Source organism: Loxodonta africana, chromosome 13, assembly GCF_030014295.1.
Source record: "Loxodonta africana isolate mLoxAfr1 chromosome 13, mLoxAfr1.hap2, whole genome shotgun sequence".
Classification (NCBI taxonomy): Eukaryota; Metazoa; Chordata; class Mammalia; order Proboscidea; family Elephantidae; genus Loxodonta; species Loxodonta africana.
Genome location: NC_087354.1, coordinates 59809983 through 59825809, shown reverse-complemented (window position 1 = coordinate 59825809; position 15827 = coordinate 59809983). Strand labels below are relative to the sequence as shown.

The window sequence follows — 15827 nt, the reverse complement described above, 5'->3', positions numbered from 1 at the left end:
CTGGCAACATGTAATATAAATTTTCCCTGTATCATGCGACTCTCCTACTTTCAGAACAGTGAGATACTTTTCTGTACATGGTCGCTGTAAAGGTACTTACGTGGCAGAGTATTCAAACAACCCATAATAAGGGTTAAACATCTCCTTTGAGATCAGGAAGAACCATTCCCTGGCGACTCCTCCGTAATCCAACCCCTTTTCACCATCAAACTCAATCCACAGTCTGGCCTTGAGGAAGTCTGCTCTCTTAACAGCCATGATTCTTCTGTAAGAGTCCTCCAGAACAGTTGCCCGGCGAAGTTTCATTTCAAATTTGTTTGGAATGTCATTCTGAAAACCCAGAGAAAAGGGATGTGTTTTAAATCAGTTCAACACGATGATAAATTTATCTGTCATGGAAGTTACAAAATTGACTGTACTCTATTTACCCTGTACCCATGCCTCTGTGTCTTTAAGTAAAGCCCTTGGGGAAAATGTAACTAAGTATGTTGTCCTAAATGTTTTCTCTGTGGTTTGAAAGAATTCACACATCTTCTCTAATAACTTAATACAGACTTCCAATTTTTACGTCTGAAGAAGCTACTGACGGTGATGATAATGCTCGCGTGAAGGAATTTAACAGAGTCCTTTCCGTGTCGGTTTCCAGTGAAGATCATTCCATGACCTGTAGTCTAGCCATTGGCTGCTTCCTGTCACTTGCCTGCAGGGTCAGGGTTTTTCCTCCATTTTACCCCTTCTTGGAGTCTACCCTGCCCACTCATTCATAAGGACTAACGTTTACAGTGCCAGGTACCATTCCAAGCATTCTGAGTGGATTAACCCATTTACTCATCATAGCAACACTATGAGGTAGATATTATTATTGTTCCCATTTTATGGATGAAGAAACTGAGGAAGACAGAAGTTCAGTTAGCCTTAGCTCCTGAATCTCTGCTCTGAACTAATGAGTCACATCGCCTCACTAACCTTTCACACCTCCTTTGCTCATGTGACAAATGGAGATCACCATGAGTTACTGTAAACTTTATACAAATGTACCCAAATATTTTATTCCTGAGTGTTCTGCGTGCAACTTTCAAGTGGAAATAAGAAAAAACACGCTATCAACGTTCTGTCTTAAAAAAAAAAAAGGCTTAGCTTTAAGGAAAAAAAATCAATTTTACTCTCAATATAATCAGAGAACGGTGGAAAACACTACAAAAAATACAAGCAATTTCCTTTTCTGCTTATGATAATGCTTATAATAATGGTAAGCTCAGAGAAAATCGATTTGAGACTGGACACCAGGCAGCACAGTGGAGATAACTGCTCAGCAAACATCTACAAAGACCTGCTCGGGGCAGGCCCCAGGCTAGGTAGGCACCACAGTGGGGACACGGCTGTCCCTCAGGGAGTCTCTCATCTGGTGTGTATGTGAGCGTGAGAAACAAGTATAAAAAATATATATAGATGTCACTAATGCTGAGACTTAAATGAGTGGAGAACCTGCTAATACCAGAGGTACAAGCAGGGTCCTGTGGGGGCGTAAAAGATCTGGATTTTAGCTGCAAGCGAGGCAGTCAAGGAGGCTTCTGGGTAGACGCCTTTTGACAGCAGGGAAGGAGGGCGGACTCGGAAACAGGCTAAGAGAACAGGATGCACGAGCTGTGCCATATTTCTGGTAGCTAGAGGACACAGAAGGAGGAGGGGAGGGTAAAGAAAAGGGAGTGATTCCAGTGAAAGAAGACATGGTGGCGGGGTGGCGGGGAGGAGTCTGGGGCCAGATTGTAGACAAGTGGGAAGGACAGACTGGAAAGAAGAGAGCTTCTGAGCCGGGAGTAACGTGATCAGACTGTTGTCGTTTCAGAAGCTGACGGGGTAGACATACACAGAGCGGTTTTACAGAGGACAGACGAGAGGCACTCTGGTAGTGAGTGAGGTTAATGCAAGCAAGAGAAGCCACAGGAGAAACCGGAACGCCTGAACTGAAGTAGAAGGTAAATTTCCACAGCAATTTTGACAGAAATTATTCTTTAAGATGACTTAAAAAAGTTGCTGACACTTTAGGACTCTATTAGAACAGTAAAAAACTATCTTATGTGTGTTAAAATTTAAGATGAAAAACTCAGCAGCTCCGCAGGAGAGACCTGGTGATCTGCTTCCGTAAAGATTACAGTCTAGAAAACCCTATGGGGCAGTTTTACTCGGTTGCACGGGGTTGTATGAGTTGAAATCAACTCAAAGGCACCTGACAACAGCAACAGGGTGAAAAATCTCAGGTAGCCAACCCACCATCTTGAACCGCTGGAAAAGCAGGCTTAGAACACACAAGCATGTGTAACCCAATATCGCCACCTAGTGGCAATATTCCTAAAGTGCAGGGAAAGGGAAGAATGAGCAAATTAAAAAGGCATTTTTTTGTTTTTTTTAAAAAGTGGTCATCACCAAGGAGATGGAATAGATGGGCAGATGATAAATTTAGGTCCAAGCATACTGAATCTGTGGTGATGGAAAAAGATGTAATGACGACACCTAAGGAGACATAACAAGAGCACTGTTCCAATCACAACTCTATTTTTAAATTACACGTGGATATACGTGAAGTCGCAGAGCATGACTGTCACTGGAAGACAGTAAAGTAGGAAAGGAACCCACAGCCTGGCTGGATGATAATCTCCTGAGCTGCTCCTGCCAGTTCTACCAAGCCCAAGTCTCATATGCCCCATCATGACACACCAAGTTAAAGGGCTTTAAAGCCAACTTTTTTTTTCTGTATCTTGAAAAATAAGGGAAAACATAAATTAACTATGGTCTCTAATGACATATAACAGCTACTTGAAAAATAAGCAACCTTTCTCTATAGGAAACTACTCACTTAAAGTTGTTAAAAATACAGAATACATTTCCTATTAGTTTTTAAAACGCACTCCCAGTACTTCCAGCCTATGAAATGACGGCTTCCAAGCACGTACTGTAAGTATCACTAACCTGCTTCTTCAACTTTCTTCGGAAGAACTCATATTTTCGTTTGTAATCCCTGGAGTAGGGCACTGCCTTCAGTTGAAGGTTTTGGAAAAATAAAGACGGTTTAGGTGTTTTTATTCTGGATGGAAAAATTTTTAAAGTTCCCCTCCGGTTATCTCATGAACATAAGTTAAAGGCATTAAAAGAGAATACTGGAAAGAAAAGTTTAATTGGAGAGAAACAAAAACAAAACTTAAAAAATTTTAATTCTTCTGTTTAACATCAAATTATATTCAGGAATTTCTATGGCTGTAATTTTAATCATGCAATATTCTTGAAATGCAACATGCCAGAAACAGAATATTTCTTCCAAGTAGAGAAATATTAGAAATGAAAATTTCCACTTCTAAAGAGACTTTCAAAGTGATTTCTCCATTAAGGGAACAATTTGAAAAATGTACTTTTTCCTTGAACTCTGAGGAGCTGCCTTTTTTATTCATTATTTTGAAGATATTTCAAGATACTCAAGAGTAAACTGAAAAAAAAAATGCATCTTCAATTTTACTTATTTTTCTGATTTAGAAAACAATTAAAACCTGAAAAACTATGGAAAAAGTAGGTATACTTATCATAAAAAAATAATGATTTTCATATAATTAGAGTCAGCAGTAGTACAGTCACTATACACATCATAATATTCACATGTAACATACAAATATTGCTGTGTCTCCTATACTTAGAATTCACAGTGATTACAACCAAAACGTTCAAGGTGCGACTGTGGAGTGACAGAGCGCCATTGACTTCTTCTCCCTGACACTCTCCTGGCTCATCTCTGATCTGCTGAAAATGGTCAACACTCTCCTCTAGACAATGTCAGGTACCGGCCTGAGCTCAGCAGCTCAGCCTTAGCATCTTCACTATCTGGTCCACCAGTCTCCCTAGGCCATTGCACAGGGTGAGAACAACAACTTCAGCTGATACGGCCTTTCCAAATAACCAAGGCATGGATTGGGGCCAGTAGGGAGAGGGAAGAATCACAAATGTGACCATTCACCGTTGAAGCGCCAGGTGAGGGGACAGTTCTATAATAGCACAGTGAAATAAAGAAACTTACTGGTCCAGTTATTGCTACATTCTGCAACCGAGGGTCTTCCCACTGTGTTCTTTTCATATCTGAAAGGAAAAATAAGATGTTCTTTTTCATGCGCAAAATTCAGTATTACAAAAATACAATGTAATTAAAAATCACACTGCACGTACTGTGATTTATGTAGAAGATTCTTCCATCTGTGTGAGTTCTCTCTTCCCATCCTGGCTATAATGAAGAATGTATTTCGATTATAGATGTATGGGTAGAAAAGTGGCAGTGGTTTTACAGTTAATTTAATTTGCATGTTATCTTCTTAGTAGAAGGCACCAACATTTTAATAATAATAATATTAATTATGGTTGTTAAAGAAGCACTATTTCTAACTACAAAATGTTTGAGACAGCCAGCTTAGATTGGAGGCAGTTCTGTGAACTTACAGGTAACGGCCCCAGGTCATTAGAAGGATCAAGTGATGTCTTTCCTCTCAGATGAGGTGGAATTTTCAATCTTGGATCTTCCTTTTTTGGTAGAGTGAATAAAGAAAACAGCACACACACACACAAAATAAGTTTTAAAATAATGAAAGTCAACCTAACTGTTACCATGCTTTCTATTATCAATGGATATTTAAAACACTTTCTTTTAAAAGTCCATTTATACTCCATGTGCTTGATCTGTGAAATAAAATCTGTCCTAAAATCCATCATTCTCAGGCTACAGTTATTAGAAGGAATGATAAAGACCAGCTCTCAGCGGGGCGCAGTAGTAACTCGTCGTCTGTTTCACAGGAACCATTCAGAGCACTCTGCTCCACTCCAGGGATTGTGTCACTTTGCAGGGCTTTTCTCTAAATAAAAACTGGTGAAAGGGTAGGACCTTAACTGGACCATATGTTATTTTTGAGTCCCTGAACATGCTTATTTGGCACGTATCTGTTGAGATGCTGATTTATTAATATATATCAAAGGTACAAAGGTGAGCCCCCCTGGAAGTTATTAAAGTTATTTCAGGTTGCTGAAAAAGAGAAGATAATTCAATTTATTTGGATTAATTTATATATATTATTATTTATATTATTTTATTTAACTCAACTATATTTTAAATTACTTTCGGTTAAAGTATTAGTATTTTTAATAATTCATTACTTAACTAATAATTAAAATCTATTCACCTGCTGCTGATTTTCAGTAACTTTTCTATTAGTACTAAGCTAATCACTAAATAATTTCAAGACTTATCTTAAAATAAAAATACTTGTTCTACCTAGCTTCACAGGATCATTTTTGATATGAAGTGAGATATGAATTAAAAAATGCTTCGGAAACTATGAAGCTTCAAATAAATGTAAGGGGCTATTCCTAACTCTCTTTATGCATAATGAGCAGTGAGATAAAAACTGGAAACAGGGACTAAACGTATCTTCACAACAATCCAGAACAATATTAAAAACAGGCATAAACATCTTCTGAAAAAGTCACGTTAGTAAGCATTCAACGATCTCTTCAAATGCACACCAGGAAACACAGGTTATACTGAGGAACACTTGGAGATCATAAAGAGCTCTACATAAGAGGTTACCATTGTTGCTGCCATCTATCTAAATGAGGAGTGTGGAAGTTACCCAGGTGGTGGTTTTGGTGTTGTGGTCAATGAAGAAAGGCCTTCCGTTGGGCGCATGCCGGATTTCCCAGCCCTCAGGAAGGAATCGGTGCTCAATTCCAGAAGGCTGGGTCACCTGCTGTGCTGAATCGCTGGTGGGGGGCTGTGGTTGTGGGCTCGCAGAGGAGCTGTGGCTGGATGGCAGCTGACTGGTCTCCACCGTAGCCTGGCACAGTCATCAAATAAAAGTCGCAATGTGTTACGGGGACTCACACACAGCTGTGGTCAAAAAGACAACTTAACCTGCAAACAGGTTTATACAGACTTATAGGACTATAAACTTCTGAGGCTCATTTGCAAATGTAGTTATGATATATAATTAATTTGTCCCCCCCAAAATCTTTTTTCTCTTTGGCTTACTTTTCTAATAAAATGTTCTGTTGAACTTCTATTGATAATAATTTATAATTTTTTAGCTAATTCTCAAGATGCTAGCTAATAGTCAAAGTCTGTTGTGGGGGCATCTGAATGAGGAACCTAGATCAATGAGTCCGTACCCTTGCTGCAAGGGAGGCTACAGTGCTCAAAGAGTGGGGAATTCTCCATACGTAGACGTGGGTTCAAATGCTGGGAAGACAAGATGCACGACAAGTATCTACTACAGAAATGGGTAACTGAAGTGTAGTATATATTCACATGATAGACTACTAGACAATGTTAACAGGAATAAACTTGATCTATATATATATAGCAACAAGGGTAAGGTGTCTAAACACAATGCAAAAAGATGTTGACTAACAGATACAGCATAACATCTATGCAAATTTTCAAATACATGTAGACATAAACGACATTAGGCTTTGCTTAGTTCCTTATGTAAGTATATAAAACAGGCTGAAAGAATACAAAAGAAATTTAAGATGGTGGTCACGTGAGGAATGGGACCAAGAGCTTGGCTAAAGAGAATTTAGCTCTATAATACATTATTTTTTAAAAATAAAGCATCTAGAAACAAATATGATAATTTGTTAATAGTGGTTAATACTGGGTGTTAAGAACACAGGTATTTACTATTTTATTCTCTGTACTTTTTAGTGTTAAAAATTTTTTCTAAAACAGAAATGGTAATAAGATTAAATAAATTATTTTGCTAAATACAAGGAAATGTTACAAAAAGTAGTCACTGCTGCCATGGACAAAGTGTTGTCGTCACAAATTTTTCAATAGAGATTAATCACTAAGATTATCTTAGCGAATAATAAACTTAACCATTCAATAGACTCAATCATTTCCCTTATCCTCCTATTCCCATGTGGACTCGTTTTATACAACAACGAGGGACAGTTCATGTGTATTAGAGAGCCACAAGAAACAACAGAAACTAAGCACCAGTCAGGGAATAAACAACTAGAAGTGGGTAGAAGCATCTAGTGTGGACTGCAAAGTGATCTCAGAGTTTCCACAGGAATGTGAAGGTGTAAATCCTCTAAGACAACAAGTTAATACCGAGATTGTAGGTACCTGTACAGTGGGTTTTGTCCAGGTGGTAGTTCTGGAATTGTGATCTACATAATATGGTCTTCCTCTTTCATCTTGTTTTTCTTCCCAACCTGGTGGTAGTCCAGATGAAGTAGGCAAAAGCTAAAGTGAAGGGTAATAGAAGAATTAAAAATTGGTAAGAAGGCTTTAAAAAGGGACCACATTCCTGATTTGCTGCTAGTTTACTTTAAAATGAACCATATTTAAATTACATTTTAAAGTGTATGGAATAAAGTACATAGCATTTTGCTAAAACAAAACGCTCCAGTAGAACAATGATGATGAGGGTGATAACAAAAATAAAACGTGACACCAATAACCACATTACGTGTGTTAACATAGATTGTGTCACCTAACCCCAACAGGAATCTTAAGGAGATAATTGCTACTACTGGCCCATTTTATTAATGAGAAAACTGATGCTTAGAAAATTGAAGTAATTTGCTAACGAATACATTGCTAGTAAGGGAGCTGAGATTTGAGCCCAGGTGGTCTAACAATTGAAATTATCACACATACGTGTACAGTCAAAACTTACCCCTGGGGGAGGGGAAATCACTAGATAGTAAGTGTTAACTTTGGTGAAGGGGAAGTCAGCCCAACTTGACCAAACCAAACTCATAGAAGTTCTAGACACATCCAAACACCTTAAGGAACTGAGTTACTAGGTCTGAGGGCTAGGCACCATAGTCTCAGGGGACATCTAGGTCGACTGGCATAACATAGTTCATAAAGAAAATGTTCCACATTCTACTTTGGTGAGTAGTGTCTGGGGTCTTAAAACCTTGCAATCAGCCATTTAAGACATACCTATTGGTACCAACCATCCCGGACAAAGGAAAATGAAAAAAACCAAAGACATAAGGAAAACATTAGTCCAAAGGACTAAGGGACCACATGAACCACACCCTCCACTTGAGCCCTGAAGAACTAGATGGTGCCCGGCTACCACCACCGACTGCTCTGACAGAGATCATAATAGAGGGTCCTGCACAGAGCGGGAGAAAAACGTAGAGCAAAATCCAAATTCACAAAAAAAGACCAGACTTACTGGTCTGAAAGAAACTGGAAGAACCCCCGAGACTATGGCCTTTGGACACCCTTTTAACTCAGAACTGAAGCCACTCCTGAAGTCCATCTTTCAGCCAAAAATTAGACAGGCCTATAAAACAAACAATAACACATGTAAGGAACCTGGTTCTTAGTTCAATCAAGTATACGAGACCAAGTGGGCAACACCTGCCCAAAAGCCAAGATGAGAAGGCAGGAAGGGACAGGAAACCTGGACCAATGGAAATAGATAACCCGGAGTGGAAACGGGGAGAGTGCTAACATATTGCGGGATTGCAAACAATGTCACAAAATAATTTGTGCATAAACTTTTCAGTGAGAAACTAATTTGTGCTGTAAACTTTCACCTGACAAACCAAACCAAACCCACTGCGGTCAAGTCGATTTTGACTCATAGTAACCCTATAGGACAGAGCAGAACTGCCCCATAGAGTTTCCAAGGAGCGCCTGGCGGATTTGAACTGCCGACCTCTTAGCAAAAAAAAAAGCCACCTTTGCCTTGTTCCTCCAAGGGCAAGTCTGTTTATTATATTTTATTACAGATGAACAAAGAGTCTGTTAGTTACAGGTTTACTTAAAATAGTCCCAGGTTTGGCCTTCACTGAGTCATTCTGAACCAGATTAGACTCTTCAAGGCTCAGCTTGGCTCCCAAAAGTGCCTAACAACATCAAAACCATCAGCAGCAGTCTGTCCACTAGATATACTGCTTTTTAGATACACAGGTGCTGCATGTACTTTGCTGACAGTTATGAGCTGTGAGAGTCGGGCATGATGAAATTAAAAGTCGCTCAGTTTTAAAAATGTCCATTAGCTGGCAAAAAAGATAAACAAAACGTAGTATGTACATCTACATGACGGAATACCACAAACTGCTGAGATATGCACCAACATGGATAAATCTTAAAAACATCACACTAAGTGAAGAAGCCACACGTAGACTGCGTGCTACATGCTTCCATTTCTATGAAATTTCTGGAAAAGACAAAACTGGAGCAAGAGAAGCAGGCGTGCGTGCCTGGGGCTGAAAGCCAGATCAAGGTTGACCGCAAGGGGAATGAGCGGGCTTTTTGGGGTGATGGCAGGATTTCCAAACTTGATCAGGGAGATGGTTGCATAACAGCATAAATTTACTAAAACTCATTGAATTGTATACTTAAAAATGGGTGGATTTATAGTGGAAAATAATACCTCGTGAAAGCTGTTAAAAAAAGTCAATATATTGAGAAGCAAAGGCATGGAAACAGTCTTTTTTTATTACATAAAATAAGAATCATCCAGTGTCCCTGAAATTGTCTCCTGGGTCAATATCTGTCAGTCGATCAGAAATTAGCACTTGCACTGTATGGGGCCATTGCAAGGTGTGGTGGAGAAACACTGTGGTTTTCTGCTTACCCAGGTTCCAGTCTAAGGATTGGGTCAGACAAGTGACAATAAGCAAGAGGAAGGCAGTGAGAGCAGCCCTTCTGTGGCACCTACCCACCTGCTGATGGTCAATACCAACCGCATGGCTGGGCACTGCCTTCCTCCCTCAGCCCAGGCTGTGTCCTTCTCCAAGGACAGGGCCATCTTCTTGTCCTGATGAGCTACTCTTGGGTTGAGGATTTTAGAGTCTCTGCACTCCTGTGTGGGAAGTTCCATAGGGGCACACACATGCCCCACTATTAAAAATTAATATACAGACTGCCATTCAAAATTACAATAGTTGGTGGAAAAAGTGAGGAGGCTATTCCAAGTGGGGAAATGGAACATCCACAGATCTAGAAGTGGGAGGATATTAGGACATGGGAGCAGACTGATTGGAAGAAAAGACACAGGAATGAAGGCAGCAGAACATTTCTGCGTGCTGGGAGTCTGGGATTTTTAATTTGGTTTAAAAAACAAGGGGTGGGGCATGGAAGGGAGGGAGGCAAGGAGAGGATGGAGGCTGGAGACCAAAATGGAGTTAGGACGACAGTCTAGCATGAAGTACTTGAGGTCCAAGCTCCAGTCAAAACTGTGGCTGAGAACACTGCTGAGGATGAAGCAGAAGGCCTCAGTGGACTTGCAGATATGAGACTGCAGGGAAGAAAGACTGCAGACTGACATGCTCTGACCTGACCACCCAGCCTGCTGACATCAGGGCACACCTGACTGGCTGACAGAATCCTGACTGGACACTTCATGTGCAGAGTAGACGTGGCTGCTAGATGCCACGAGCCATGAGTAAAGCTGGACGCCATGTGCCATGTGCAAGCAGAGGCAGCTGGACACCATCATCCCAAACTGTATGCTGTATGCAACAGACCACCTCCAGTGAGCAGAGTGCCTAACAACTGACAAGCCCAGGTATCACCCTGAGATTTTCTTAATATGGGAGAGACAGCTCTCTGTGGTTTATCTTTAAAGGTCCTACCCCATCTCCCTCCCCAAACATCATGTGCCAAAACCTAGATTCTATGCTGGATTGGGTTCCTTGCTTGGCAGTCAACTTTTCTACACAGTGCTCAAAAAAAAAAGGTGCTGAGTTTCATATTTTTATCACTAATTGAGGGGAGAGGATAAAACTCACCACTGGCAGTGCAGGCTGTTCCTCAAAAGTGTAGGCTTGTAAGCTGCTTCTTCTGCTGGAATGATTCTAGTAGAGAACAAACAAATGATATGACAGTAACTTTAGGTTCTGATTTCTCCTTGGCTGGCAGATAAGCTAGTGGGGTGGGTAGATGGGGCAAAGGAAAGGAAGCTGTCTGAGAACTGCTGAGACCCTGCAGGTGAAGTCATTCAGCCACTCCAGCTCAGACTTCTCCAGTTCTAGACTGACCCCTGGACACATTCTCTGGAATATCTAACAACTACCCCTCAACATGTCCAACACTGGATTCAATTTTCCCCATCCACACCCACTCAACCCTCTCCTGTATTCCGCATTTCAATGAGGGGCACTTGTACCAGCAGCTGCCCAAATTGGGTACCAGCAAGTCACCCAACTCTTCCGTCCCCTATTCCTGCCACCCGGTCAACCACCCTCCTTTTCTTTACTAGCTCTCAAATACAGCCCTCCTTCCCCGATGGGCACTGCTTCAGTTCAAGTCTTTGTTTCTCACTTTGATTATTACTGCAGCAACATCTTAATAGATTGCCCTGCTTCAAGTCTTATTTCCTTAAACCCATTCTCTGTGCTGCACCCTGTAGCTGGAGAGGTTTTTAAAATGCAGACCTAGTCACATCACTCTCTAGCCCAAAGCCCCTTGGTGACTTCTTATTGTCACTAGGATAAAACTGGTAGCAGAGAACAACGCTTTGTGAGCTTCCTAAGCTGGCTCTCCCTGACCATTCCACCCACTTCCCACCTCACCCACCCTCTGGACACTCCAGACTACTTGTTTCCTGGAAATCTCATATTCTTTCTTTCCTGTGCCTTTACATACATGCTGTTGCCACTATCTGAAATATCTTAGTTTTGTATTTTAAAGACATCGATATTTACAATACGCATATAAATTAAAACAGGACATCTGTCTGTAACAAAGAATCTGAAAACAATCTCAAGTCTGTCAAGATAAGACTGGTTAAACTCCTTAAGGGCTACTTGTACAATAGAATATACCACAGTTTGATGGTTGTTTTTGTTGGTTTTAAAAGTAGTACATGTATATTTACTGAAATGGTCTAATGTCTAACATACAGTAAGCTAAAAAAAGCAAGTTGCTAAAAAGTATGTATAAAAGGATCTCAGGTAAAAAATTATACACAAATGTATGTGTGTACCTGTGTGTCTATGAATATACAGAAAATGCTTAGGGCAATGCCTGCCGAACCATCAACAGTGACTGAGGGAGCATACAGTAGAGCTAAGATGAAGACTTAGTTTTTATATACCTCAATGTTTTTTCCATTTTTAACCATGAACATATAATGCTTCAAAAATAAATTAATTTTTTAGAATAGGTAACACATATACATTCAAAATATACAAAGGATGTATGTCCTGCTCACTCTGTTCCTCTCTTCAGAAATAATCATGTATGTACTGATTCTCTATCATTTAAATAACCGTCACAAATGGTATCATACCAAGCACCTTGCTTCTTTTAGCTCATGGGTATCCCTCCGGCATTCACCCGTACAACCTATACGTTCAAAGCCACCTCATTCTTTCCAGTGGTTCCACAGATTTCCATTATATGGAAGTCACGTTATTACTTTAATAAGTAAAAAACAAAAAAACAGAAGGAAATGGAGTAGAAGCCTATGTGATTTGTCATCAGCAAGTCAACCTAGCTCATTCTTTAAGTCTTTTGACTGACCTTTCACGTTTCCCTGCCAAAAAAGAAGACAAAATAAACGGAAAATAGGACAGACGGATGGAAGAAAAAAAAAAAAAAGGAGGCAGGCAGGCAGATCTGCTCTTGGATATTGTCTTGAAGGTCTAGACATAGGACTGTCTACACTGACATGTCTTGAAGAAGGTGCTAGAACATAAATTACAAACTTTTTCTGCAAAGATCCAGAAAGTAAATATTTTAGGCTTTGTGCGCTGCATGGTCTTTGTTTTAACTACTCAGCTCTGCTGATGTGGTGTGAAGGCAGCCAGAGACAACATGCAAATAAATGGGTGGGACTGTATGCCAATGAAACTTTATTTACGGTAAAAGGCAACAGCTGATTGGCCAGAAGGTAGTAGTTTACCAACCCTTGCGGTAGAAGGTAAATGCCACGAGGGCAGCAAATTTCGTTTGTTTTATTTTCTGATAAATCCCCAGTAACTACTGTATAAAACCAAAAAAACCAAGCTTGTTGCTGTTGAGTTGATTCTGACCCATAGTGACCCTAAAGGACAGGGCAGAACTGCCCTGTAGGGTTTCCAAGGAGCACCTACTGGATTCGAACTACCGACTTTTTGGTTAGCTGCCATATCACTTAACCACTGATCCACCAGGACTCCAAACTAGCATATGATGGCTGGCATATGGTTAGCCCTTAATAAATATTTTCTGAACAAATGAAAGGCAGGGGAGCTCCAACTGCAGAGACCACACCATCCTCAGAGAATTATCTTTGCTTTCCACTGTGAGATCTGCTTTGATATTTCAGGATAGACAGCTAGCCACAGAGATCTCGTCATGGCATTGTGGGCTGCAAGGCAACAATTTTTACAGTGGTTGCTGGGGTCAGAGTATCATCTATCTCCTTGTTCAGTCAAAGTATATCAGCTCTTGGTCACCCATGTGTGCTGGTGACATCTGTGATGTCATGTTAAACCACATCATAATTGAGAAAGAGCAAAGCAGCCCCTGAAATCTAGGAGCTGGCCTGGCACTCACAGCAAGACCTTGGCATTCTCCTATTGAACATAATCCATTTCACAGACCATCAACATCAGACAACACTGCTCTGAGGTCATGATGGAGCAAGACAAAAGAAGAGCATTTCATCATCATGCCTTGACACAGACAAAACATGGACACTGTCCAGAACACAAAATTCCAAACGCCTCCCTGTCCTGCCGAGAGTTTGTCACTGCTATAATGCAACTACAGCTGAGATGTACTAGATTCCCAAGCAAAGGGCCACCCGTGCTTCCTGACAGCATCCAATCACTGCAAACCTTGCATCCTAATACAAGCCCACATCCTTTCATGAGTCTTTTCTTATACCCTTTACTGAAACACCCCACACTCCCCACTGTGCACGTTCCCACTTGCTGGAAACACGTAATAAAGCAACTTCCTCATTACAGGTGTGTTCCTGGTGGTCTCTGGCTGGAGGGCAGTTAAGACTCTGACAACCATTTGGATGATCCACTACTCTACTCCATAATTAGTGGGGATTTTTGAAAAATATCAGTGACAATGCTGTAAAGTCTCAAATTCCCTAACACATTATTACATGGCATTTAAAACAAAATTTTATGTAAAAGTCACACTTATTGGATGGAATAATATGCATAGTAAAAATCCTGAAGCCTCAGCAGAATCTGAGAGCATCTTACTGAGCTGGAGACTGGCTGGCTGGTGGCTGAACTTCCACAAGCAGGGAGTCTGGCATTCAATTCTTCTGCAAGACGAGTCTGAGCATCCAGGTTACTTGATGATGGAGGCGATGGGAAGGCCTGACTGCTATACGTGGTGGCTTCGTCTTCTCTTATAATCTCCCAGTTCTAGAACAAGCATAAGCCACAAGTATGGTAATCAATCGCAGTAACATATGTATGTCAACGAGAACAAACATTTTTTCATACCTCAGAAGAATCTCGGTTGTCAACACTTTCTGTTTCCTCGGATATTTGCCGCCTGGTGGTGAAAGCACGCTGTGCTTGCAGTTGTATGTCACCGCTCTCAGCGTCTGTCAGGTTGTCCCTGTGTCAGAATGCAGAAGCCATCAACCATGTCTTAGGACAGTTAAAACAGTCAAAGTTTCTGTGGTCATGTTTAAAAACGTCTGTTAGATCAGCATTGACCGTTTTTAGCCAAAGTCTATTTCGACAAATACAGATTAAGCAGTCAGCACAGTAGAACACTGAGAGCATTTTATGGAGTTAAAGTGAGTTTTTGTGAAATGATTAATATACCTGACCTTGATATTTCAGTTCATCACTGTGCCTAGAATAATGCCTGGCACATGTGGATGGTTAAAATGATGCTCGATGAATGAATTCAGAGCGTTTCATAAATAACTTCACTATATCACCATCTCGCCATGTTACTACGGGAGTAAACCTAAACTAGCTCCAGGCGGTTCACAGAAGAGGAGCTTTACGAGTTACACAGACATCTTCAAGAATCAAACAGTAACATTTCCTAGAACTGATCTGACACCCAGGGTAGAATTCCCTATGTGTGGATGCAGAGGGCCGAATGAAAGAGTATAAAAACTCTTAATTAAAAGCTTAATAGATTAGGGATTAGTTTTTTTTTTTTTAATTGTGCTTTAGGTGAAAGTTTACAGAGCAGATTAGTTTCTTACTCAATAGTTTATACACAAACTGTCCCGTGACATTGGCTGCAATCCCTGCAATGTGTCAGGACTCTCCCCATTACTACCCTGAGGTCCCCACTTCCTTCCGTCCAGCTTTCCTGCTCCTGCCTGCCTTCTGATCTTTGCTTTGGGCAGATGTTGCCCTTTTGGTCTTCATTGTTCTAAGGAGCACTTTCCTCGTGGGTGTTATTGTTTATTTTCTAGGACCGTCTGTCATCTGGCTGAAAGGTGATCTCCAGGATCACCTCTGGGAATGGCTTCAGTTCCAAGTTAGAAGGGTGTCTAAGGGCCATAGTCTTGGGATAAATGATATCTGTTTTTGATCATATACAACCATGGGCCTGGTCTGAAAAAGGATGATAACGAAGGCTTATTTGAGTTTATGAAAATTCAATAAATCAGACTTTATACCCTTACCCTGATCATTTATTAGTTATGTTGTCTTAGCTAGAAACATTTGCATTTAATATAACCAGACTATAAGATCAAGAATTTTGTTCAAATACTTAATAAAACAAAATTATTGTTAATTTATTTAACACTATGGTCAGAGGACAGTTCTTACTGTGCTGAAGAAAACACAATTTTGGCAGATGTTTCTAAGGAAATGCACCAGAATTTTCTCCC

The 15827-nt window shown here is 40.5% G+C and overlaps 1 protein-coding gene across 7 annotated transcripts in view; it reads right to left on the bottom strand.

The window, feature by feature from the left end:
• Positions 1-15827, bottom strand: part of NEDD4 (NEDD4 E3 ubiquitin protein ligase) — a 121399-nt gene that overhangs the window by 12682 nt on the left and 92890 nt on the right. For 6 of the 7 annotated variants that reach the window (XM_064267520.1, XM_064267519.1, XM_010597990.3 and 3 more), the window contains 10 exons: positions 14464-14581; positions 14215-14382; positions 10795-10860; positions 7157-7276; positions 5658-5861; positions 4474-4554; positions 4207-4261; positions 4061-4119; positions 2968-3033; positions 101-330 (listed from right to left, as the gene is read on the bottom strand). In XM_064267520.1, the coding sequence (XP_064123590.1) occupies positions 101-330; positions 2968-3033; positions 4061-4119; positions 4207-4261; positions 4474-4554; positions 5658-5861; positions 7157-7276; positions 10795-10860; positions 14215-14382; positions 14464-14581 (1167 nt within the window). The remainder of the gene's footprint in view (positions 1-100; positions 331-2967; positions 3034-4060; positions 4120-4206; positions 4262-4473; positions 4555-5657; positions 5862-7156; positions 7277-10794; positions 10861-14214; positions 14383-14463; positions 14582-15827) is intronic. The other variant, XM_064267522.1, reaches the window with a different exon arrangement.